The 26,772-nt window shown below is 40.5% G+C and overlaps 2 protein-coding genes across 2 annotated transcripts in view; one reads left to right on the forward strand and one right to left on the reverse strand.

Annotated features, from left to right (window-relative positions):
- Window positions 1–16,234, reverse strand: part of rsrc1 (arginine/serine-rich coiled-coil 1) — a 138,478-nt gene extending 122,244 nt beyond the window's left edge. The window contains exons 1-3 of the mRNA XM_042487148.1: window positions 16,179–16,234; window positions 14,868–15,059; window positions 10,884–11,006 (exon numbers count right to left, since the gene is read on the reverse strand). Coding sequence (XP_042343082.1) covers window positions 10,884–11,006; window positions 14,868–15,043 — 299 coding nt within the window. The 5' untranslated portion in view covers window positions 15,044–15,059; window positions 16,179–16,234. The remainder of the gene's footprint in view (window positions 1–10,883; window positions 11,007–14,867; window positions 15,060–16,178) is intronic.
- Window positions 16,235–18,818: 2,584 nt separating this feature from the next.
- On the forward strand, window positions 18,819–25,915 carry shox2 (short stature homeobox 2). The gene is made up of 5 exons (XM_042487157.1): window positions 18,819–19,104; window positions 20,826–21,031; window positions 23,467–23,524; window positions 23,844–23,932; window positions 25,404–25,915. The coding sequence occupies exons 1-5, from the start codon at window positions 18,849–18,851 to the stop codon at window positions 25,695–25,697; spliced, it is 903 nt and encodes a 300-aa protein (XP_042343091.1). The 5' UTR covers window positions 18,819–18,848; the 3' UTR covers window positions 25,698–25,915.
- The last annotated feature ends 857 nt before the right edge of the window (window positions 25,916–26,772 follow it).

The following is a 26,772-nucleotide window of genomic DNA, read 5'->3' on the forward strand; positions in this document are numbered from 1 at the left end:
GCACATGAGAGACAGGCACGCTTTGTTATCCCACTTTTTACGAGTGTCAATATCCCACAGAGTTTACAGAGAAATCTGGCAAACTTCCACTCCAGCAAAACTGTTGACTGCATTTAAAATAATTACATTTTTCCTGCTTTGATTTTGAGCCAAAATCGCGACGTCGGGCTCTCTGTTCAACCAGTCACAGAAGTGTTCTGCTCTTTGTTCAGCCAATCATACGACAGTTGGCCACGTATCCTTTGGGCGATCCATCTATCTCCACTTCCTCCTCATGTCCTCGACTCTGCCAAAACCCGAATGGATAGACAGAACAAAAAAGGAAGACAAATTTCAAATAGAAAAACTCATGCGCATGCTGAGAAAGTGTTTCATTACTTTCAAAAAGATTGTCAAGGTTTCAGTCAAGACGCACATGATCCTTGTTTCATTTCTCTGCCATTCTCTCTCATTTTTCTCTTCTTTTTCCACAAATAAATTACTAAACGTGTGAGTGAAACCACATGCTTGTGTGTGTGTGTGTGTGTGCGGCAGTTTGTGTGCTTGTGTGGTTCCTTTGCTTGTCCAAAGTGAACTGACAAGTGCAGGCAGTGGTTCCATTAGCTGGCAATTTGCTCTCAAGTTGTCCGAGACGGAGCGGGGGAAATGAAGGAGTGGTTTTTTGGCAGGACGACGCACATGGCTCTGCTTAGGACGAGTTAAGTTAGGTGCTCGCACACATAATCCGAGACCATCATTCAAACACATACACTCTCAAACTTGCAAGGTCGTACATGTGAATTTAATGCAGCCTAAATGGAGATCAATGCTTTAAATAATGAATATGTTTACTGTAGAAATGCACATATTTACTTGACAACGCTGTTGATAAATGTGTGCTTAAAGTCAGCACTGAGTATAAGCCGGAATATGACTATGCCAGCATATTGTAAAGACCAACATAAGTCTGCACACGCTTCCTCTGCGTCCCAGAGAACGATGGTGTCCATATGGTTTGAGCCAGAGCATAAGTAGAGTACAAGGTAAACACGCCTGACTGAGGTTTGTCCATGCATGCTCTCTTAGCATGGGTCTCTACGGACTGGCTCAAAACCTGGCCACTGAATCACACACAGCACATAAACATACCTCCCTCCCTGTGTGTGTGGATGTGTGTGTGTGTAGCATGTTTAAGAGTGAAAAGAAAAAAACTGTGGACAGACGGTGGCGTTTATCTGTGCATAAATTAAGAGCAGAAGCTGTTAATTAGAAGGGGGAAAAATAAGCACAGATAAAATAAAACTTTGCTAATCGGCTACTTGGCAAGGTGACCTCGGAGTGCACCGGGCGTCATTCTAAGACCCGCTGTCCTGCTGGGCGAGTGGCACAGGGGGGCAATGTGCAGGTCCGGCTATGAGCAGCAGGCAACTGGTAGAGCCCCCCTCCTCTTTACGCGCTCTCTCTCTATGTATCAGTGTCTCTCTATCTCTCTCTTCCCCCTCCTTCTCCGCCCAGAGCGTTATTAGACCCAGGGCTCCGCTGCGGCTCCAAACAGCTCAATGACAACACACAGGGCCTGCCAATTAGAAATAATTAGACAGTCATTTCAGTGGCAAGTCTTTATAAGTGCATATATAACGATGCAATGATGCTTATTAGCCGGCCTGAGCCGGCGAGGACCAGGGCCTCAAACGATTTGGCGCTGGAGAAAATAATTATGCCAGTGATCACAAAGCGAGCTGCACATCTCTGTACTTCACCTCCACGCGTTTCAAAAATCCACTTCATTAGCTCCCGTAATTAATCCTCCATTAATTGCAGGAAAAGCCCAGTTTACCTCCCTTCGTTTCTAATTATCATCTTATAAATAGTTATGGTTCTAATTAATGTGTTCATTAGGCAGGATATTTCTCTCAAAGCCTCGCTGGGAGCCAAAGGTCCGGCTCGGCTCTCTCTGAAGCCTAACCAGCCAGAAGGTGAGGCCATCCTGCCTGCATTTGCTTTTATTTTACTACATTCAACCTCCTAATTGGCATTTAAAACCCAATTTGGAAGAACTTCAAGAAGCTTAAATAGGAGAGAGAGACAGAGAGAAGGCAGGAAGGAAAGAGAGAGAGATACATTTGGTGTTCATTTTCCTATGCCAGAGCTAAAAGCGTTTCTGTCTCCGTCTTTCTCTTGGTCTGGCCAGACGGATGAGGCTTTTCACTGTCATAAAGTGAACACAATGACGGCTGATTGCATGGTATTAGTCTTCGGTATTATAGAGGTTTATTTGCAAAACATTGCAACTGTGTCGCTACCAAAAAAATAACAGTGGGAGTATCGTACTTCTACTGGGTTTCTGTCATCAAACAGCCAAATTTTGTCTTTCGTATACACATATAAAGTAACTAGTCAGCTCTCTATGATACTTGAATTATTCACAAAGATTTGTGTTCATTCAAACGGCTTTCAAAAAGAAAAAAAAGATACTCAGAGCTCTCTATGATTAGAGCTGGGAACTTCAAGAAAGCTTTTTTTGTGTCAACTTTTGTTAAATTCCAAAACCTATATAAAGATGATGAATTGATACTGGAATAAAAAAAATATATATACAGATTTGGGAAATACTGAACAACGCAACTTTAAATAAACTTAAGCTCTGGATAAACACTATGTTTATTGCAATATTCAGGGGGAAAAAAAAAACATAATTATTTACTAATTCACATCTACACATTTCATTATCTGCTACATTTCTTCTTTTTTGTAATTTAAGAGTCAGTACATTAAATGCAGCTTATAAACAAGACTTTCCAGTGTGAGTGGCCATCTGACAAAACATGTTATGGAGAATAAAATTAAAATTAAAATAAGAACTTCTGATTCTTCTAATTTGTCTGTTTTACCAACACATTAAATGCTAATAACATGCCAGTTTAAGGACCCTTTTTTCTACAGAAAACTAGTTTTATCTTCCCACCTCCTCACTCAAAAAAGGTAAACAAGAGAATATAAAGACACAAAAAACTAGAAACGGAAAGCTGTTACCTTCTATTAGACACAATTCAGATTCTCTGCATCTTGATGATGATTAAGAGCTACAGTATGTCTATTAAACGCCTTTCTAATTAACCAACTTCATTTGGATGAACAAGTCGAAATATGTGCACAGGTGAATTCACCAATGTCTGCAGAAATCACTAAATTTGAGAGTTAGACAAAAAACCGAATCGCCCCCCTTTTTAACCATATTGATGATAATAGTGAAATCTTGAGTGTGGATGTTATTTCCTATTTTCTTTTTATTTAAACACAAATTGGTGTGCTTGAGTAGGCAACTGATGCCCTAGATATTTCTCCTTTTTCCTCTTTCACGATGTCTAAAAGCACAATAACTTCCCTTCCAGTCAAGGCTATAACATAACAGACTTAATGTGTCGCTATTACCACTTTAACTGACTGATAAAAACAAAAAAGGGACAACTCTTTGATGTTAAACTAGTCTTTGTTTAGGTCCGTTGGACTAACTCCCTCATTTGATCGTCGGTGTGAGAGGACTGGTGTGATGCCTTTTGTAAGGTGAATTTTGTGTCTGTGTGTGTTACACAGTGCAGACTCTACAGCTAGGTTGCTACCCAGGGGAGTGGGCTAGTGTGTTGTGAGCCTGCAGGATGGAGGGGTGCAGTGGAGTGGGGTGGGGGGGTGGACGGCTTGGCAGAAGTGAGGGGTGAGGGAGGGGGGTTTTCCTCTGGCGGCAGAGGGGAACACTGCTTGCGGCGAGGCGCGGATGAAAGAGGCTGTCTGTGTCAGTCACTTATTCCTCCCTTTGGTAAATAAAGGTTTCTGACAACAAAGCCAAGCAGCGCTTGACTGGCCTTTACAGCAGATGAATAAAAAAGACAACACAGAGAAAGAGAGTAAGACAGAAAGAGCGAGAGAGTGGAAAAGAGAGAAACACAACAACAAACGCGTTTAGATCTCACGACTGGAAGCATGTTGATTTTTATGGAGTAGAGAAGACGCAGCTGAACTAAACCAGGTCATCTTTCAGTTTAAATCAACACTTTGCAAGTCTGGTAATAGGGGAAGAAGGAAGAAAAGGCTGAATGTCATCCTGAGGAAGGGGGAGAAGAAAAGATGTTGAGAATCCATGAGATAACAGACAGACTCAGGAAAAATAGCCAGGAGCCTGCTCTTAAATTCCACTATAGTGGACTCTAGGCCAGTGCTCCCAACTGGTCCAGCCACAGGGTCCAGATTTCTCCTTGGTCATTAGTTCAAGGCCCTCACCTAAGATAAATTACTATATATTAAATGTTATTTCATAAAATGTAAACAGCACATGGGCTTTGAACACAATGAAATAAAACATATTAGTGCAATTACTTACTTGGTAAATGAATAACAACAAATTATGGCTTCAGGACCACTGACATAAAAAACTGCAAATGACAAATAATACCAAGAACAGGGCAATAAAATTGTTGATGTACTAGAAAAAACACACTGGCATTATAAATGAGGCCCTTGACAAAGTCTGTAGGTCTGGTCTTCAAACTAAAGTGTTTTTTGGGGTTTTTTTTTTTTACAATCTTGACATGTTCACAAGTGACTTTCAGTCCATTCAGAATGGACTTGCCACCCACAAATGGACCATGACCAACCAGTTGGGAACCACTGCTCTAGACTATGCTGAGACCACTATAAACTGTGAAAACACTAAGTGAGATAGTACAAGTCAAAAAGGAAAAAGGATTTAAAGTTTGCTCTTATCATCTTATTTCCTGTCCATTAGCACAACCATACGGGCCTTATGGTTCCCTCATAATGTCAAGATCTCAGCAGTTTGTGAGGAAACCACATTTCACTTGTCATGTCCTCAAAACACACTCACACACACTCGCTTATGAAGCCAGCGACACCCAAAACCACCTGCTACATCACACACACTCTAAACTGTGTGAATAAATATATGTTGGACACAAATGCGCAGAACAATTTCCACCCTGTCACCTGACAGGGGAATTGCTGATCCAGGTGCAACGAAAAGCTGGGAGGCCGCGCCGCTCACCCACAATAAAGTCGCTGATTTTCCTCTTCCCACCTCTGTCTTCTTGCACTCAGCTCCCCTACCTTCACTTTCCTCCCCCCCCAAGACCTTTTCACTCCTCCATTCAGTTCCTTACCTCAACCCTCCCTGTTCCCAAGCCGCCTGGATGACCTTGTGCGCGCTCCATGTCGGTGCTAGGCAGGAAAAGCTATCTAGCAGATGTACGACACCTCATCTCATATGGGGGAAAATTGCTGTGTGAAAGAAATACCAGGCCATCGTTCAACCCCTGCACTCACACACACTCACACACGCAGACACACACACACACACACACACACTCACACGTGCCTAGAGTCCTTCTGTGATCTCCAGTGCAGAAAGCAGGGCTCATGTTATGAAACTAAAACATCTAGATTACCTCGTTCTAAGAGAGACATGACAGGGTGGCCTAGTGGTGGTCTCATAACCAGCAGACCAAGGCATCGAAACGAGCTAGCTCTCGATGCTGGTCTTTAGTCAACCCTGACCTCTGACCCCTCTGAGGGAGGACAACAAAATGTGCCTAGGGGGATCGCTAAAGTGTCTCATTATTATTACATCCTATGTTTCATGTCAACCTCAATACAGGAGACCAGGCCTGGGACCTAATGTGAAGCTCCAGCGTGTGAACCCTGGAGGTTTATTCATGACACCTCCCTTGAGTTTTAGTTTTGCACTGAGGCCCTGTCAACACATACACAGATAGTTTTGGAAACAGATATATTCCTCTACATTTTTGCATCTCCTCTACGTACAAACAGACTTTTAGGTAACGAAAATGGTGAGTTTTTTTTAAATGTCTTCTAAGTTGAAGATTTTTCAAAAGTACAAGTACCTTGTATCAGTGTTGGTGTGTAAAACAGATGGATTTGATGTCATCTCCTCAATTTGCAAATGCCCCTTGTTGCTTTTGTATAATAAATCATAACAATTGATCTTGACAATATTTTTGTCATAACTTCAGCTTGGACAGTAGTGGCCCTCCAAAGCCATTTTTTTTTACTTTTAAAATGCGGCCCCTGATTGTCTCTCTTGGCCCAACCCATGGCCCTACTAAGTTGCAACCTTCAGGGCTTAAAAATTAAGCAAATGCATAAATGCCATAGAACTGCAGTTCCTCTAATGGCCACTTGAGGCTGGCTCCAGAAGCAATTCAATGCCCAAAGACACCCATGTTAAAACTGCCATCTTTACAGCAGCAATATTAAAGGCAGGCTGCTCTGAGTGACAGGCTGTCAGCTTGGCATCACCTAAACCAGAGTCTCAAATCAACACAGGCCCCAAATAGGGGCAGTTTAGTGAGTACATTTTTCAAAACACTATTCGCCACATTGGCAGGTAACTGCTACAAAACAGTCATGTTATAAAAGAAAAAAACTATAATAAATGTACTATGATTTGGTGTCACTTATGGGTATTTCTGTCCTCTGCTGGTTTTATGCGTGTCTAAACAGCGTCGTGAAACTGAGCACTGTTTACTGTAAAGGACATCAGTTACTCTGCTTCTCACTCACTTGCCATCAGTCTGCTGCTAGCTACAGCTTTTACTGGATGGTAAAAAAAATATGCTTGGTTAAAAGACTCATCTACCAGTCCCTTTGGCCTTTCAAACTCTTGTCCAAATATAGTTACCTCTGGTCACTTCCGGCTCCAAAAATCTCCAAAAAAGGCCAAAATCCTGAAAACTGAGGCTTTGAAACAGGAGTCCACAAACCAACGGGTGACATCACAGTAGCTACATCAAGTATGTTTTATAATCTATGGTCCCACAGACAACTAAGCACCAGTTCTGAACTTAAACCGGCCCCTGTGGCTCCAGGGTGGCTGAGATAATCCTGACTCGGTCTGCTATCCTAGCATGGTGGGTGGCGTGTTTAGTTTGCTATCTATCTCCTCGAGGGGAGAGACAGATAATTAGAGGTCTCACTCTCCTCACAGTCATGACAGCAGCCCAGTGATGAGGCCGCTCCAGTGTTAGCAAGGCTAAACCCTGACGCTAGCACTCTGCCCTGCTAACTCAACACACGCTTGAAATATTAATGAGGAAAATGCAAGCATTTGTGTGTGTGCCCTGAAGTACACACTCACCTATGTGAGGGATGCATACATGTGAATATCCACCAATGATTTAAACGCTCAGCTTCTCTTTGAGGGGTCAAGTGGTTCATTTGCCGCACCTGCCATTCCTCCATGTCTTCTAACGACACCTCTAAAGCCAACTGTTAAGTGAATGAAGGACTGACAGAATGACTGACTGAGCCACACACATTTAACCCCTGCTGTGGACGGCCATAAAAGCGCAGCACTACACCGCTCCGCCGAGCTCACCTAAAGACGTGCCTGTGATCTGGCTGTGATGAGAGGCTGCGTCGTCTTTGTTGGATTGGGTACACATCAGATCACTGTACACTGCTGCTGCCATGCTACGCTCCGCTCTCCCCCAGTGGACTAGGCCGTGACACCCCCCTCCTCGCTCTCCATGAACATGTATTCACGCAAATCTCCACATACATGCATACGCTCAATCAACCTCGCACATCCTGGTGCGCACACAGGCAGACACATGCGCGCGCACAGCCTGATATGCCTGCTCACATCAAAGAGAATAAACATTAATGGCAAATAGGTAATCTGCTCCTCTTGTCTGTTTTACATTTCAGGGCAAGATTGACTGCCTCTGGGGGACGTGGCCCTCCTCTGATTGAGGGCAGGAAAAAAAAGGAGAATGAGAGGAGAGAAGGGGGAAGCAACGATAGATGGTAAACACATGATAGAGCATTATTCTTATTTCATGTATCTCTTTATTTTTTATTTATACATGAGAGATTGAAAAGAAGGTAATAATATCCCCTCCCTTCAACCCATGACGGCCCCACTATAGTCCTAATCTTCTCCCCTGCAATATTCTGATGCCGACGTTATTATTCTCATTTCTTCTGAATAATATCCCTCTCTCAGGCCTATCTGTTCTCGCTACCGGTGCTCGCTTTTGTCTCTCCTCTTCATCTTCCTCCTTTAGGGTCTTCTCCACTCTCTCCCTCTCCAGCACTAACTCAACCTATTCCCTCCACACTTTTCTACTCTCTTCTAACTTCTCGTCTCTCCAGACGTTGCGCTCGGCCTCTTCTTGCTTCTCGCTTTCATATTCTGAAGATGGTGCCGGCTTGGCGTGGCTGGGGTGGGGGTGGCAGGCAGCACCTCATATCCTATCTGCGTATCAATCATGAAGTCCTGTCCACTCAATCCTCCTCTGATCCATCAGCCAGCCTCTCAGCCAGCTCAGGCAGCCTCATCCAGACACACACACACCACTGACTAATGGCAGTCAGGGCACCTGTGCACACCAACCTGCTTTGACTCCACGACCAAAGTGGATGCAGAACGTGCAGTGTCCCATGAGCTGTACAGTGCAAGATTATAATACTAAAGTCGCTCCTCGTACTGCAGAAAACACGAAATACTGAATGCAGGATATTCACATCATTTGTCTAACTTAGTTCTTTCTGGGGCATCAACTAACAATTATTTTTATTATCAATTTATCTTATTTTATCCATTAGTAGATCAATCATTTGATCTATAAAATATCAGGGAAAAACGGATTTCCCAGAACCCTAAGTGACCTCTTCAAATAGCTTTTTGTTCTAAATAATAGTGTGAACGACAAAAAAAAAAATGTAATAATCATTTCAGCTCGAGTCCCATTTATTATTTGATACAACAAAATTTCCACTGGATTGTTTAATGCAAAACTGAGAGCACGCATGTGGCAGGCAAACAACAAAGTTTTGCGGACACAAATTGCAGCTGCCATCACATAACTGCATAAATTCATCATCAATGCCATCATTTTGCACATCCCCACCTCCAGCAACCGCCTCCACCTCGTAACACCCCACCACGCACTCCCACCAACACCAGCCCAACCCACCTGCTCCTCGCTCACCGCTAAGCCGATTACACAACGCAACCCTCCTAATCACAGTACAGCGTTTGTAAACACCGATGTCATCGACTGTAGTTCTAAATCTCCCAAATCCCTTCCACCCTTCATCTCGCACCACACCAGTAATGCCATTTTCGACTGATGTTTTAATCGCTGGTGCCGCTGTGAGTGACTGCCACTGTACCACAGAGAGTCGGCAGACAATGTTTGGACAATTTCTCTTCGTAAATGGTTTCAGTTCACAGTGCAACATGGACACTGTGGCTTGTTCTGAAGCCACAAAATCTTCTGTGACCGTGTTGAAGTGCGGTGTCTTTTTATGGAACTAACATCCACTCTTATGTCAAAACGTCTCTGTTGCACCGTCCATTCATCCTGACACCTCTTTAATGAAGATATTAAAACTCTTTTTCCTTTGTGATTAAAATGATCTCTGCTCTCCCCCACAGCCATACACAAGTAAACAAAGGGCCTCGCTCGTGCATATATTATGACAACCTTTTCTTCAATTGTGCGTCTGTGCATGTTTTTTTATGTGTGTGACAATGTGTATGTGTGTGTGTGTGTGTGTGTGTGTGTCAGTGTGCGTGAGGGATTTAAAAACAGCACAGTTTACTGGTTCATTAGCACCAGATTAGCTATGCTAATGACATGGACCACCACACACAGAGAGACGTTGCCTTTATGTTTCTGAAAGGGATACACGACTGACTGCGACTGTGTGTGAGTGAGTGTGCATATGCGTGTGTGTGTGTGTGTGTGTGTGCGTGTGTGTGTGTGTGTGTGTACGTGTGTGTGTGCGTGTGTGTGAGAAGTGTGGTGCAGGTGTGTACACATTATTCTTGCATGAATAAGTTAGGTTTTGTAAAAAGATTTTTAAAAAAACAGTCAGCTACGCCAACAATGATCATAATTCAACAAAGTATGTATGGGTAATGGTGTTTTAATTGCATTAATGAGTGAAAGGAGAGGTGCTGCCAGAAGAGATTTGGGAAGAATTGAACTGCTGTTGCAATATGACCTGCTGTCTCTGCGGGTCTGTTTCATTAATACTCACACAGTAAGACAGATAGTCGGGGCAAACTGAGACACGAGTACATGCCCACGCAATATACTAATCCAGACGCAAGTTTCCATGTGGCTCCATCTGATGACAGGACACATAAATATGAAACGATGTGTTTGTTTACGCTGAAGTAAACTTCCAAAAATGCTATTTAATAAGAAAAGTCTGCAGTGGCATTCCACATACTGATTTGTAATACAAACACCCTGAGAGCACTTTAGGATGATTTTTTTTTGGCCACTACTAAATTATGTAGTGATCGCTCATTCTCTTCAGGTATTTCATTTGTTGTCTTATAAATAAATAAAGCACACTGTATTATATTTTTGCATTTTTTAACTTCTACTTCGTTTGGTTTGTGGTTTTTTTTAATCTGTTTTATGTGTGTCTTTAAAATATATATGATAAATGTCAATTTAAAAATAATTCAATAAATGTATATTTGAAAATACTGTTAAATACATTCATCAAAAATGATTATTGATTATGACTATTATTATTATTATTATTATTACAAGGTTAGGGGTATTTTGTCATGATAAATAAAACATGATTTTCAGAAAAATCACAAGACTTTGGGTTAGACTTTGCAACAATATGAATCCTGAAATATTCCCAACACAAGGCAACAAAAGCGTCAAAAAATGTGTATTTGCCACAAAGGAAAAAGTAAAACCAATACTATATTGATCTGAACATCCACTGATTTAAAAAAGACTTGACTTGTGTGGTAACTCAATCCAAGACTAAATAAAAACTTGAGCAAAATAAACACTGAACTGAACTGTGGGTTTGTGTGTGTGTGATGACGTTACCTCCTGTCTCGGCTGCGTGACCTATGTGAGCGGTGGCTCCTCCCTTTGTCTCTCTCTGTGCTGCGACTCCTCCTCCTGCGAGGCGAACTGTGTGACGAACTGCTGCTGGAACGTCTTCTTCTCCTGGGGCACAAAGACCAAAAATAACTTTGTGAGTTTGGGAAATCAGCAACAGTGAAACATGCATATTTGCTCTGAATGCTTAGCATGGTTCATGAAAAAATGTCATTCCCAAAATTGCTGGGAATTAACATTTGTTGTTAGTAATTCGTTAGCCAGCTTCATTGTCTACTTTCTCATAGTTTAATCCATATAATAATAATTACATTAAAAAAAAACACTTCCCAGATCGGCTCCCTTCTTATTTCACCCTTATGCTCCGCCCTGCCAGGACAAGCCACATTTCTATTATTCTCTGTGTTCATTCACCTTCATCTGAAGTTCTTTCCTCTCATGCATAAGTGAATGCTGTATTCCTAATTTGTTTTGCTGTTCATTTCAAGAGCAAATATGTCCTAGCGTCGCAGACAACCTCACCTATCATAAGCAGCGCTTACAGCTACTTTGCATTAGTGAACACGCTTGTCTACAGCTGAGAGCAGCAGTGCCACGCAGGCTGCCCTACAGTTCCTCCACAGGGGCCCTTTGGTGCTCCGCTGCTCTTTAATGTGGCTACAGCAGTGTGTGCAGCGTCTATTTTCCAAACACCACTCACACCGCTTTCCTATTGATATCATGTAGCAGGAGGCATTTATGGGGGTGAATGTAAATGCAGAAACCCCCCTCATCTACTGCGCAAACAGTTTGAGCAATATTCATTATTTAAAATCTCTTCTTTTCTTTCACCAAAGCCAAAAATACCCAATTTTTTTTAGCACACACACACACACACACACAAAAAAAAACATACAAGGTCCTATGGGAGCTCTGCAAGATAGAGGAGAAGAGAAGAAAAGGGAAAGCAATTCAAATAACACAGAGGCTGAACTATCAAACCAGATTTGTACCACTTAGAGCAGCGCAGGAAAGATCCATTAGTATTCCAAAGGCTGGATCCCATGAGCGGGGCCTTATGAAATAACTTCCACAGCCCTCGTACAACCACTTCACACATACACAGAAGAAACACACAGTAGTGAGCTGAGGGGTTTTTGGAAGGTGGCGTTAGCTCACACATTTTCTCAGAAGCCTGCACGAATGTAACGTAATAAAAACATAACGGCTCAAACACATGGGAGTGGGAAGCGCTGGTTAACACAGAACCCTTTCACATGAATACAACAACTAGCAAATTTTTCTCTTGTTCACTCACACACACACCTTTTTACTGATTCACTTGCGCTTTGTGCCTCACACACAGTCAAGGACACAAGTTACTCTCTTTATGCATAAATGTTAATCATGTGGTCATGATGTCACTACCAAGAGAATAAACACTCTTCTATTAATCCCCATGTGCGGTCTCCTTACACCATATGTATGTATGCAGGATTAAAATGCCACAGAATGTGTGTCCTCTTTCATATGAGCCTATTAAAGGAGCTTGTTTCACATACACACATACACACACAAGGTCTTGGTTAATTGATCACAACGTATGGCTAATAGATGAAGGACTGTGGTCCCAGGGTTTACACAGCCCACCCTACCCCATCCCGTACAGACAGGCAATGACTTCCAATCAGCAGTAATGGACCTTGACCAAGCCTCATAAATAATTACCATCAACTGGCCTTGTCTGAACAGCCACACACATCCAGTGGCAGCTGTGGATGGATGGAGGAGGCCAGGTCCAGCCACCAGCCACTTGTAAAGATCATTAACAAATGTTCCCCATCCTCTAAAACTGCTAAATAACAAAGTGTGTTATTATGGAAACATGAGGAGAAGCTTATAAAACTGGTATAAGCTAGTAACCTTCAGATTTTGTTTGTTTTCTGAGACGTGACACAAAATGAGAACTCTAAAACAGCCACGTCTACATCTCTAAAATGATCTCTAGTCAAAACATAAATGAGAAAGTGCTAGTTCTGCACTTCTGATAACAGTGACCACACTGTTGACGAGGGACCAAAAATGTTAGTATATCAAACACTTTAAAAGTGTCATGCTGAGCAAGAACTTCTTTTCTCTGATACTTTGCAGTGCTTTTGGCTGTGCAAATATTGCCTTTCACTAAGATAATTATATACAATTGTACACATTCTTTCCTGTGAAAAAAAATCATTTAGGCTAGGGCTGTGCAATAAATTGAATTTCAATTTCAATTTCAATTCCGGCTATGTAATTGAGAAAAATTAATTTTCCACATTCCGTTTTGCAAGTGAACCCTTATTGTTCTGTGCCCTGAATGCCACACGCATGCGCATTTTCGCCCCTCCTTCCCTCAGCCTAAGCTCAACACTTGCAGCCAATACTACCAGCGAGGCAAGTTGTATCAGTGCAAGAAAAGATGACAGGAGAAGAGCAACAGCTTTTTGTGAGCAAATTAGGCAGAGCAAATTCCGGTGTGTGGGAACACTTTGGATACAAGGCATCCGACGTGGAGCAAAAAATAATAAAATGCACGATTTGCTACATGGTGGTGTCTGCACCACTTGGCAACGCATTAAATCTTTTAATCATCTTAAGTTTTAACACAAGTGGCTTATGTGCAAATAATAAACAAAACAAAATGACCCCGTCAAAATCCACCGCAACGCAAAGCAGTCGTCAGTTTAGGACACATGCTAAAAAGCAAATCGATAGTAATTAAATTAAGGAATTAAAAAAAACTTTAATGGGAAAAGTATTAAGGGGAATTAAAGTTCAACAGTTTATACAAGTTTCTATGTTCAATAAATGCAACATGTTTACAAAGTCAATGAGTAATCGAGCAGCCCTAATTTAGGCTCAATCAAAATTTGACTGTTACATTTTATTTCTGGGTCTTCATAACAGAGTCCTTATTTGATTCATTGATTGTAAACAGTTCAGAGGTTATTCGTTTTCATTGTTTCATGTGAATCCTTTCTAGGAATAAAAATTCCATCCTGAAAGGTGTCATAAATTATCCCAAGCATGGGCAAACTAACAATACTAGACAATGTTGTTGGGTCACACTGAAAACTAAAAAAAAAGAAACATAAACATTATTTAAAATATAAATTTATATATAATTTTAAAATCATAAAAAAATCATAATCAAAAATATAATTCATTTTATTGAAGGTAAAGAAGGTTTACATGCCACACAAACAAACTTTGAAGGAAATCATCAAGATTTTCTGTGATTTCTGTGTAATTAAGTTAATTAATTTAAGGGACTGCATATCAGAGAAAAACACTGAATTATATAAAAGATAAAACTGTTCACTGTAATGGCTTCCTGGAATACGTGAACAGCCATTGCTCATGTAACATCTGTGCTTTTGCTATTAAGTCAAAATGTCTGCTGTAAAAATGTAATACTGGACAAATATTGCCTTTAAAGCCATTACACCTATGTTGATAATGCGTTTTACAAATGACAACAGCTAGTAGAATGGTGAGAACTCAACTATAACTGGGTTAACACTTCAATAAAATTACATCTGACTCCTGAATTTTAACAGCTGGTTGCAACATCAGAGGGTTAGCATTAACAAAGTATAAGCCTCTAACAGCTATAAAAAGAAAGCAGGCCAGGAAGTACAATGACACAACTTAAAAAGACAATAAATTTGTAAACAATAGTTTCACCTCTTATTGACTTTTGCAACATCAGAGAAATTTAGCCATTTAAGTCAGGGGCTTATTTTTCAAGGCATTTAATATAACGCCTGGAAAACTTTCTTTGCATTACTAGGATGTGAAATTGCAGCATCAGCACCAAAGCAGAGCCACTGGAGATTGAAACACTTTACTGCTGAAGTGTCCTTGAGCATGACAGACTGTCACCTACTCAGCCCTTATCCCTTCTGCCTCTCATTAGAAAAGAAACACGTGTTATGAATGTACTCTCACCTCCTGTCTCTGGAGCGAGAATGGCTCCGGCGACTGGACCTCCGACTCCGGCTGCTGGCTACTCTGCTGCCGGATGATGAGGAGGAAGAAGAGGAGGAGGAGGATGAACGACGACGCTGTTTTCTCTTCCTCCTGCTCCGGCTGTCATCCTCACTATCAGATGAGCGCCGACCCATGCTGGCTTACTGTCAGCTGGCACAACACACACAAGAGTTACTGATGAACCACCTCTCTGACAACATTTGAGCAACAATTTGACACACAACTAAACCTAGAGTATCAACATGAACTTACTGATTAATCAATGTCTTCATTTCGAATAACAAAAGGGAAAAAAGACATAAATTTATCCACAACTGCCTTAATTTAAATGTGCGAAAAAAGGAGTAGGAAGAAGTATAAACTTACACCTTAACTCAACACTTAAATAATAATGAATGACTCCCTTACAGAAACCTTAATCATGTCATGTATGTACCAGTGTACACCTAAGCACATCTATATAAATATTTACTATTCTTTCAATACATCTGATATACAAAAATCTATTCATAAACAAAATATAAATATACACACATACCAACAAATCACAAACATATTTACACATAGCTACATCCCTCACTACATATAAATCATTGTAAACACCTGATGATTGTCAAAGGTCTTCTTCATCCCTGTAGCTTTTGAGAATCATATCTTCATACCTATTTATGAACTGAAATATTACTTTTCATCTGGATGATGTTTGGACATTGCTTTAGCTTGACATTCAGATTGTTCTGACAGTTTCACTCCATAAACTGAAATACAATGTCCTTTTCACAGTAGTACGAACAATGACAGTCTTTATATTATTTTTTCCCCAAATACTGACAGTCAGTGCTATATTTCTCTACATGTCTTATAAACAAAATGTTTTATTAATGAGGCTACCTTAACCACAGAGGTCTGGAATGAGATCTGGCTATGTAGCTAGCTAATATAACGTGTAGCCTTGCTTATCAACCACACTGAAGAAAGTCATGAAAAATAAATAGCGGCTACAGCTCTAGAAAACAGAAAGCTGCTGTCGCACATGCCATGGATAAAGAAAAAAACTGTTAGTTCAGACAAAATCGGTTTCTGTGGATGCTAACGTTAGCTAGCACGCTAACTGTGCTCCACTAGCGGTTGATTGTATGCTACTTCTTGTTTTGACTGAAGCCGCTTTACAGTAACAATATCTCACAATACCGTCAGTGAAAGTTACACGAAAGACATACATGTAGCAAAATAGACGGTCTTTTCTCGAGAGAAAATCCCGCTCCTCACCTTTAAATGGCTCTGAAGCTCCACAACTCAGCCATGCACTGCTCAGGAGACTCTGCTAGTAAAACCGGAGAGCATCGATAGAGTCCAGACAGAAGAATCAAACGCAGAGCGATCGATTGAGCGGCTGATCTGGTATCAGAAAATTAGGTGTTCATGATTTGCTCTAAATTATATCTCCAGCCTTAAATAAATAGTCTATTGAATTATTTTTTGTTATTGCTACGTAAGTATATTCTGATGCGGGGGTGAAGGCAACATATCTTCTTCACTTAGGCTAATATTTTTAATAGTTTTATTGTGTCTTGTTCTGCATCTGCCAAATTTTAATTTCACTCTCCAGTCAATTGAAATATTCCAAATTAAAAGAGTTCTGAATATTTATCCATGTATATCAACAGTCTACTCCGATTTCGTTTTCATCTGACAATACCCCCTCCCTCCCCACACAAACACACACACACACACACACACACACACACACACATTATAACTAAGCAAATGCATGCGTGAGTTGTGGGTCTGTCAATGATAATTTGCATAAGGTCTTCCTCTCTGATAATAAGGTTTTACACCAGCATATACACACAGAAAGCTGCAAGGGAAGATGAAGCGTCCCAACAATTTTTCAGCAAAGTAGAATATTTAATTACTTCATGAAATTCATAAACACATAACGAGACTGAAGGTGAAACGACCAATGTTTCACTAACAACATGAATGAGTGACTGAATCAATAGCATGCATAGGCTATAGGATAGAAACAACTTAATGGGGTCTTTACTGCAAGTGGAGGCTGCTTACTGTATTAGGAATTCATCCTGCTTTCAGAAGCTGCAGAAATAATAGTAATTAATGCCTAAGGTTCAAGATGAAACATCGTTAATATTTAATTAGGTGAATTGCTAGAGCCCTTGTGTGGAAATAGGGCTTCATATAGATTATCAATAAACACGCTTAATTCTGCATCAAATTCATCCCGACGTTTTCAAAATCCTGCTGTATCCCGTTTCTTGTGCGCCTATATGTTTCCTCCTCTTCTCACTTAATTGCTCTCTCTCCGCGGCGCTCACTCACCTCCACCGCGAGTCAGCCATTGTTTATTTTTTGCAAATATAAGGCAATCATTTCAGCAGGAAAAAGCCAGTTGAAAACATTAATTAGTGAGCCCAATGGCAACGCATCGCGAGAGGCATTATAATTAAACGCTTATAGCTGCTATTTAACATCCTAATGGCTTAAATAGTCCGCTGAGAATTAATATTAAGCGATATAGTCTCGCTAATGATGACAATTTAAAATACATAATTGTTGATTAGAAACATAAAGCAACGCTGCATGGTGTGGAAACATTAAATAATATGTCTCAGAGGGTCCTCAAAACTTTCATGTCAGGCTTATCACACATTTTGAGAGCATAACGTTGTGCATCTGAAATATATTTAAGTAATATAATAATATTCAGATGTAATAATAATAATAATAATAATAATAATAATAATAATAATAATCATAACAATTATTATTGTTGTTATTATTATTATCATTATTGGTGTTATTATTTCGTTTATTATTATTGTTAGAATATCAAATTAGGCCCCAAAATACCGATATTATTTTACCATATACTTTTTTTTTTTGTACTTGATTTAAATCTTTCCTTTTTATCTAGCTATTTATTTTATTTTGTAAAATTCGGTTTCAAATCAAAAGCAATAGTTAGTTACACATTACAGTTAGTTCGGTAAAAACGCTTTAAAAACTTATAGATAATTGTACCAGGCCTAAAGTCATCTGAATGCAACTGGGGGGAGGTTCAAGCCAAATATGTTCACTTGAGCCTGCACTAAAAGCTCATTGTATGAAGACGTTGCAGCTCCTCTCGGCATCCCAGCTGGTCCGCTTGTTTTTTCTTTTTGCTTTTTTTTTTTTACGTCTTCTCTCTCCTTGTCATCGTTGACTGTGACTTATTTTTCCCCCAGATCACAGATATATAGCCTACTGAGGAAGGACTCCTCATCCATGTGTTTCCCTCTCTCTCTTGTCATTTTCAGGTTTTTTAAGCCACACCCCTGCAGAGAGAGAGAGAGAGAGAGAGAGAGAGAGAGAGAGAGAGAGAGAGAGAGAGAGAGAGATCCATGACCATCTCCCGGGTGTTTAAAAACTAACTCAGGACAATAGCAGCGAATGAGCGCTTAATTAAATTAATTAGTCCTTCTTGTCAATCTCGGATTAATGGCCAATAGCGACGGTGCTGCTTAATGTTTTTTTTTTTTTTAAACTCCTCTTCCCTCTCTCTCCCATATCAGTGAAGGGGAAGGGGGGCTCATCCCGGCATCCTGAGGGGAGGTAATTTGCACGGATCAAGGGGGCAAGGCGCCGCAAAGTATAAATACTGTGACTTCAATAGAGGATCACCAGCAGGTTCCCAACTCCGCTACCAAAGGAGGGAGGAATTGGCTGAGAAGATATATTCTTTATGTGTTTTTTACCTTCTTCCAGAGTTGGCAGCATCATCTCGTATCATTTTCAAGGGGTCGACTTTAAAACGAGCCACACCATTGATGTCTTAAGCTGTCGTGGAGCAAAGGGAGAGAGTGTGTGAGTGTGTGTGTGTGTGTGTGTGTGTGTGTGTTTTTTTTTTTTTTTTTTTTAAGAGGAGAGAAGGCAGTGATGGAAGAGCTCACCGCTTTCGTGTCTAAGTCTTTCGATCAGAAAGTAAAGGAGAAGAAGGAAGTGATAACCTACAGGGAGGTGTTGGAGACCGGGTCGACGCGCGCAGGGAGCAGGGAGTCTTTAACCGTGGAGCCGGGGAGTCGAGAGGAGGCAGCAGTCGTCACCCGGAACGTTGCGCTTTCGCCGGGCAGGGAAACGGACATGCTCGGCCCGGAGAGAATCAGGGACGCGGGGAGCCCCAAACTCATAGACGGTAGGATTGCACGGTGTATTGTACACAGTCTTTAAAGATAAGGATGTCTGGAGAAGACTTATGGAGGAGTCTAGGGAGGCTAATCATCACACACTGATTATAGCCACGATTTTACTTGCGAAATAGTTAGAACATCTTCGTTGTCGCTAATGATTATGATCGAAACAGCATCTTTTAGCAGCCCAACAGTGTCACTCTCGATGACATTTATATTATGATCGAGACTTGTAAGAGGAGAAGTCATTCCCTGGTGCTTTTTCAAGTATCGTTTCTTTTTCATGTAAGTTGTTTACAAAATGCACCGTCAAAACGTCCCCCTAACAGATTTTTAACCAGGAATTATTGTTCATAATATATTCCATCTTAATAATACGCTTGAAGCTTAGTAGTGTCTTATTGATGTAGGCTACAGTTTAAAAGTTTCAATTCATTAGAAAAGGCCTACCTCAGAACTATGACAAACAAGGCCTCCTGTGGCAAAAAGTATAACAATTATTAAAAATATCATATGACTCAGCCAAGATCTTGCATTTTTATACAAGTTAATAAAAGTAACATATGTGCAGTGTAGTTCTTGATTTGCCCTAATTTATAAAAAAAAAAAAAAAACCGCTGCAGTTTAGCCCACTTAAGATTGATTGTAAGACTTATAACAATTAAATCATAAATGTCATAAATTGCCAATTATCTCGGAAATCAATACATTTTTTTATGTATGTTTTAATGTTGCAACTAAAAGAAGGCGCATCCTGACATACAGATCACTGCACGTGAAAGGTGACAATCAAGTCCTGTCATCTCACTGTAATCACTCGGTGCACATTGATGTCTGTTTTCAGGTGTAAAAAGCACATCAAATGCAAATGTGGATGCAGATACAAATCTGATGTTACCGAATTAAAATAAAATAGATTTTTGGGGAATGGTTTTTCGTGCTTGTCCAAAATATTTCAATGTTTTTCATACACTGAAATGTGGTAGGAAGAATGGTATGACGAACATAACAGCAATTTACCAAACAAAAAAAAAGGATTAAAAACAACATAAAATAATACTTTAAAAAAATCTATAAAACGTCTCAGACTGATTCCAGTTGTATAAAAAAGTGATTTATAGGGTAGGCTTATTTTTTCACATTTTAAGAAAAATGAAGCAGCTGATCATTGTTGATTATGAAACCTCGACAAAACGTGACAACACGCAGGACAAGATATCTTAGGGTCGGGTGATTTGTAAAAAATGACATCTGTTCGTCATGGGCAGCGTGGTTAAAAGCGGAACTGCGACAAGCATGTATCAGACAACCAACAGTGGGCACAGCGTTGCATATTTATAAGCAGTTAATAATTAAAGAGCTTTATGTAGCTCTACAAAACATCCGAGGTCTGATAGCTCTGTGATATTTGAGGGCTGGGAGGGCATGTCTGTCTTTTCTTTCTCTCACCATCTGGGTTTTATTTTAATCGGTGGAGGTCGATATTCGTTTTTATTTCACATTTTAAATCTGAGTTTACACTCTCGGTTGTTTGGCTCATTTTTAGACTGCTGTGTGGAAGAATATCAAACCGATCAGTTCTGTGATTTAAATGAGAATGAAGATTATTTCTAACAGTAAAAAATATATTGAAATATGTCATAATTATGTGATTATGATGGCCACATCTTGGAGGTCACAGTGCAGCTCCTGATATCTCCCTCTCCTCTCGTTTGCAACAACACAGGCAACACGGACGTGAAGGAAAGGAAAGAGGACTCGAAGCCTTTAGAGGACGAGTCACAGACTAAAATCAAACAGAGGAGAAGGACTAACTTCACATTAGAGCAGCTCAACGAGCTAGAGCGGCTCTTCGACGAGACCCACTACCCGGACGCCTTCATGCGGGAGGAGCTTAGCCAGCGACTGGGACTGTCGGAGGCCCGAGTACAGGTAGGAGCAGTCCTTTCAACCTGGAGAGAAAAATAAAAAATAAATAGGCCAAAAATACAATAATAATAATAATAATAATAATAATAATAATAACAACAACAACAACAATAACGATGAAGCATGAGGACGTATCTGCTTAGTTAATGTGACACGTGGAAGGGCCATTAAATCTAAGAAAAGTATTAAATAAGTGATCAAAATTAAAAAAATGTTTATTTTCATTAAAAACATTATCATAACCACTGCAGTATAAGTATATATGAGTATACATGTGTCAAATGAGTGATCCAAATGTTCAAACTGGAATAATAATTAACAGACCAATAATAATAAAAATAATAAGCCACTGAGAAAAATAATAGAAAAAATATACAAGAAATGCACCCATATATCTACCATATTCTGTCCTTTGTCGGAGTGGATTTTAATAATATTTTCACTGACTTTTTAAAAAATTTTATTTTATTTTTACTTATTTGTTTATTTATTTATTGTCTGTGTTTTGATAGGCTTGACGTTACGCAAAAAAGGTCTGAGGGTGATACAATTTTGTTTCATCGAGGTTTTTCATGTAGGAGATACACGTGCACAGACATACACTCAGTAGACAACAGGAGGCCTGGACTTTTGAAGCGTTCAGAGGAAGCCCCCATGGGTGTTTGCAAGTTTTAATAAGTTGAACAGGATTTTTTTTCAGACTGAAGAAACATAGTTCACCATCAAAATGTCATGTTTTCTTCATTTTCTTGATTATATTATTTTCTCCAGAGCTTGTTTTGATGATCCAATTTGTGTCAATTATCTCAGTTAGGCCTTTATTTGCACCACGAGAGTCGTTTAAATCTTTATTGTCCAAATCCAAAGCCTACAAATATTTGCTTTCAGTTGTATGTTACCGAGGCCTTGTTTGTCAGAGATGCTGTCGTTTTTCATGGGGACACACCATCTGCGCAGAAACCCAGTAAGGCTCCAGCCAGTCAGGGAGGGGTGATGGTGGGATGGGGGGGTTCAGACATGCCTTGTGTAACCGGAGCAGGGGGACAATGAACATATAGACAACTCCTCTCATCTGATTTATCAAAACCCTATAATATCTTACTCCAGTCTCCTTTATCCCGTCTGCCCCGGCTCTGGGGAGCACTGAGCATTTGTCTCCATGTTGAATATGGCGGTCGTTGTAGCAGAAAAAAAAGGATTCATAAAACGGGCCTAAAAGATCCCTTCACCCCCCTAAAAAAAAGTTAAAGCCAGCTTTTTGCAGGGCTCTCCCGGCCTGAACTGGAATCTCACCAATAAGGCGTATTGTATCCCGAACAAGGAGCACAGCTCGGGGATTTGCATAAATTATGTATTATTTTCTACCCAAATCAAGAGCAGCTCTCTCCCTCTTTCTCTCCGTCAGAGTATTATATCTTTTTACCAGTTGCACTGCAAGGACCACACATTTATTTATTTATTTTTTTTTGCTTCAATCAATAGCACAATTTGCCTTTATCATCGCGATAAATCATAGCTGAAGCGTGCACAAAAAGGACTTCCGATTGACATAAACTGCGGTCAATAAATGAAGCCAGCCGACAGCCGAATCAATATGATATTTCAATCATGCTCTCACTGTGCGTAGCCTATATGGAGTTAATGTAAGGGAGATTGCAGATTGACATGCTGTATTGTGGGCTAATTTAGCCCGAGTTTTGTCTGGAAGATTCAAAGCAGATTATCATAGAAACAAATCGTTTAATCTGTGTTCCAAGGCGTTTCTCTGAAATTGACGCTTGTCGATTTTCAACAGAAGGAAAAAGGGAGAAGTGAGCTGTCTTTGAAGAGGTAGATTTTTTTTTGTGCAAGTGTGTGTTATGGCGGTGATTAGACAAAAACTGCGAGGCATTTAAGCGTTTCTCTGACATGGATTTTCTGCAGATAAGGGTAATTAATTTCAGCGGTCATTTAATGAGAGGGAGATGGAAAGAGAAAGAGAGAGATGCTCTCAGATCGCCTTGCTCTGATGTCCAAAAACCGTAATGCTGCTATTCGATATCTGAGAGTCCATTCAACTCTTCGGGGACACTAATCTATAGAAAGATGAAACCAGCGCTGACAAGGTTATTTATTATAGTCCAATAGTGCTGCACATTTTCAACAAGGGTGTTTCTATTCTCCTAATAAGCTTTTAATATCCCCCTTTTTCCCCAGATTTACTACTTTCCATTTTCGCTCCTCTCTTTCTCATCTTCTCTACTCCAACCCCCTACCGTCCCTTGTTGTAGACTAAATGTAATAATTCAAATCTGAGGTTAAGCAGTGTCATTAATATTTCAGTGCTCCTCGGGGATATTGTTTTTCTGCGGTTGTTGTCACTTTGAGAGGAATTACACATGGCCTCACAAGCAGCTGCCAATCAGGCCTAGGTCTCTAATTAATTTCTGTCCCTGCAGGTTTGGTTCCAGAATAGAAGAGCCAAATGCAGAAAGCAGGAGAACCAGTTACATAAAGGTATGCTTTTATCCTGCATGCTCCTGCAAAAACACAAAACTGTATTACTGTTCTACTCTATGCTATTCTGTTCTGTAAGCACACGCTCAAATCTATGCATGTTTAATCTTTACGCACTGTTACTATTTGGGACGTGGTTTTCATTTTTAGTTAATTGAGCCATCAAAAGCACTGTGATGCCTGTTTATCTTGGACGTTATTAAAGTTTACCCAAAAAAATCAGCTCACTGCGCGTTCTTCAGTCCTACAGTTTACTTCTTTGTGGGTGTTTTTTTAAAATAATCTCCTCACAATTAGGTTATCATCTGTGCTTTTACAGGAGTCCTGATTGGAGCAGCGAATCAGTTTGAAGCTTGTCGTGTAGCGCCATATGTCAACGTGGGGGCTTTACGGATGCCATTCCAACAGGCAAGTTACTTTGAAGCGTCTAGTCTTAAAACCAGACCAATCCCCGGACTGCTGTCTTGGCACAGGCTCTGCCCAAGTGCTATGCAGAGACTCCAATTCCAGTGTAGGGGGTAACTAAACTCTTATTACCACACTGACAAAAACACTGTGCCAACACGGTGTTGCCTGTACATCCTAATTGGAAAATTCCCTCTATTGTTTTGTGACTCGTTTATATGCCTATTTTACTGGAGCAGGCAAACTTATTAGTGTAAAATAGACACTCACCAAGGCAAAGAGTTTCTAAATGTTTTCCTACTTTACATAAAAGTATAATTCCCAGAGTTGGATTGTTATATATTTAAACTGTGCACCTGTGTGTGGGGGACAGTATGAGTCTGAGGGTCTGAAGTAAAACTGTGCATAATTTATATTGCATTACAATTCAGTGAAGTCCAGTCTTCACTTTGAGCATCACCCAGTTTATTATCTTGTACACTGTAAAATATCATAAGTTGATTTTACTTTTTAAAAATCCAGGAAACAGACTGTTTATTTTATATTTAATTGTTAAGTTTATTCAAAATGTGTTATATTTACTTGATTTTGTGAAGTCATTGCAACTTGCAAAATGACAAGTTTAATTTTTATGCAGCAACTTAACGCAGCAACTTAAATCAAATATACTGTGCTGTGTATCTGTATTCTGACAGCTGCAAACTAGTCAATCATATTTGTATTTTCTTAAACATTTTAATAAAACAGAACTGGCAGATGTCTTAACTTCATTGCTGGCAAAATCTTGTTTATGATGAAGTTAACTTGGTTTACTGAAGTTGCTAACACTTTGAAAGAACAAGGTCATTTCAATTGTGAAATTGCAGCAACTTTACAAAATTAAGTAAATGTAGATGAATTTTAAGCAAACTTGATGATTAGATATAAAGTAAACATTCATTAAGATTTTAGATATAGGCCTACTGAGTTTTTCAAGGCAAACACTTTTCAAGACTATTTTAAGTAAGATCAACTGGCCAGATTTTACAGTGTATGATGATAAGAGTCTGGATAGAGTAAAACTGCACATAATTTACATTGCACCACATTTCACTGAAGTCCAGTCCTCACTTTGAGCACCACTGAGTTTATTATCTTGTAGGCAAGGGCCCAAGACTCCCAGAGGCAATAAAAGTTGGATTTGAGATTAGATTTCATGCCATTAATGTCCAAATAAAAACTCAAATTTGACCTTTGATTCACAAGAGTTGCAATAGTCAGTAGTAATAGATGGCACCCAGTGCTTTTGAGCCCATTAGTCTTGCTAAATGAGGGCCTCTTAACCCACAAGTTCACCCTGCCTCCTTATAGGAGTATTAATAGTTTAAACACATCTAAAACAGTGACACTGGTGAAATGACCCTTCAGAAAACCCACTGCAAAGTTAACGCATGTTCTCCCCCTTCTCTCCCCATCCGTGCGTCCCGTCCTGTAGGATAGTCATTGCAACGTGCCGCCCTTCTCCTTTCAGGTGCAGGCGCAACTGCAGCTGGACAGCGCCGTGGCCCACGCCCAGCACCACCTGCACTCTCACCTGGCAGCGCACGCGCCCTACATGATGTTCCCCGCGCCGCCATTCGGGCTGCCTCTGGCGACGCTCGCGGCCGAGTCCGCCTCCGCCGCCTCCGTCGTTGCCGCCGCCGCCGCCGCCAAGAACACCAGCAAGAACTCCAGCATCGCCGACCTGAGACTGAAGGCCAAAAAGCACACGGCCGCGCTGGGACTGTGACGCCAGGGAGCTGGGGCGCACGCGCTATCTGCCACGTCCTCGCGACTGAGAGACACTGAACATGAAAGTGAAAAGGACAATGTGATGAAAAAATTATCAAAGGACGATATTTATGTTTTCTTTTTGAAATGAAGGACGACGAGTATAACTATAACAATATAGGCTATTTATGAGACAAAGAAAAGACAATGAAAAAAGAGACTGTGACAAGATAGCCTACACAGATGTGATTTCTTTCTTCTTCTTTTTTTTTTTTTTTAAATAAAGTGACGGATGGGATGGATAGCAAGGCTACGCAGGGTCCATCTCTGCAGCCACATGGCTGAGGAAGGCGGCGGGACACCCTGACGAGGAGGAGGAGGAGGAGGAGGAGGAGGATGCAGCTGGGATGGTCGATACTTTGTCAAACAAGGCGAACCATTCTGCAGTTGTCCTGTTTTAATATTATATTATTATTGTTATGATTTAATTTTGAACCTATATAGAGGCTGGCCTCGTTATAAAACACTTTCTCTGTAAAAGGACAGAGCAGGGATTCTTTGACAGAAAAAAAGACAATATTCGAAGTGTTTCTCCCTCTTATGTTTCTTGTCCAAAATTCAAAAATGCCCAAGCAGTGTTTGCATGAGTTTGTCTTCACGGATGACGTGATGTGAGCCCCCCTCCCTGTCTCCCTCCCTTTCTCTCTCTCTCTCTTCTCCCCCTCTCTTCCTCTTCCCTCCCCTCTCTGAGGAAGGGCAACTCTCACTTGAATGTTTGGCCTATATTTGACCTTGTTTGGACCTTCTCTGGTAAAGGTGAAACTATAGGCGACACACTAGAAATGTGAGATTATAATATATGTGTAGGCTATGCTGAACTTTTGTCAGGATAACCCGATCTAGTGTCCATACGAGGTGGTGATTTGTCCCCTTTTAAAGGAGCATTATGTCATCGTTAACACACGAACAAACGAAAGTTAACACGAGGACTGTATGCGAACCGGTACGGGCACGTGTAAAATATGTTTATACACAAGAAACATGCATTATTTTTTATTATTTAGTGGCTTTATGAATGCCTTGTGGGGAATTTG

The sequence above is a fragment of the Plectropomus leopardus genome, chromosome 5 (genome assembly GCF_008729295.1).
Source record: "Plectropomus leopardus isolate mb chromosome 5, YSFRI_Pleo_2.0, whole genome shotgun sequence".
Classification (NCBI taxonomy): Eukaryota; Metazoa; Chordata; class Actinopteri; order Perciformes; family Serranidae; genus Plectropomus; species Plectropomus leopardus.

Excerpts from the sequence above, each read along its gene's own strand:
- shox2 (XM_042487157.1), top strand. The coding sequence starts at position 18,849 with ATGGAAGAGCTCACCGCTTTCGTGTCTAAGTCTTTCGATCAGAAAGTA. Across the intron at positions 21,032-23,466 it reads TGTCGGAGGCCCGAGTACAG|GTTTGGTTCCAGAATAGAAG; the intron begins GTAGGAGCAGTC and ends CTGTCCCTGCAG. Across the intron at positions 23,933-25,403 it reads TACGGATGCCATTCCAACAG|GATAGTCATTGCAACGTGCC; the intron begins GCAAGTTACTTT and ends CCCGTCCTGTAG.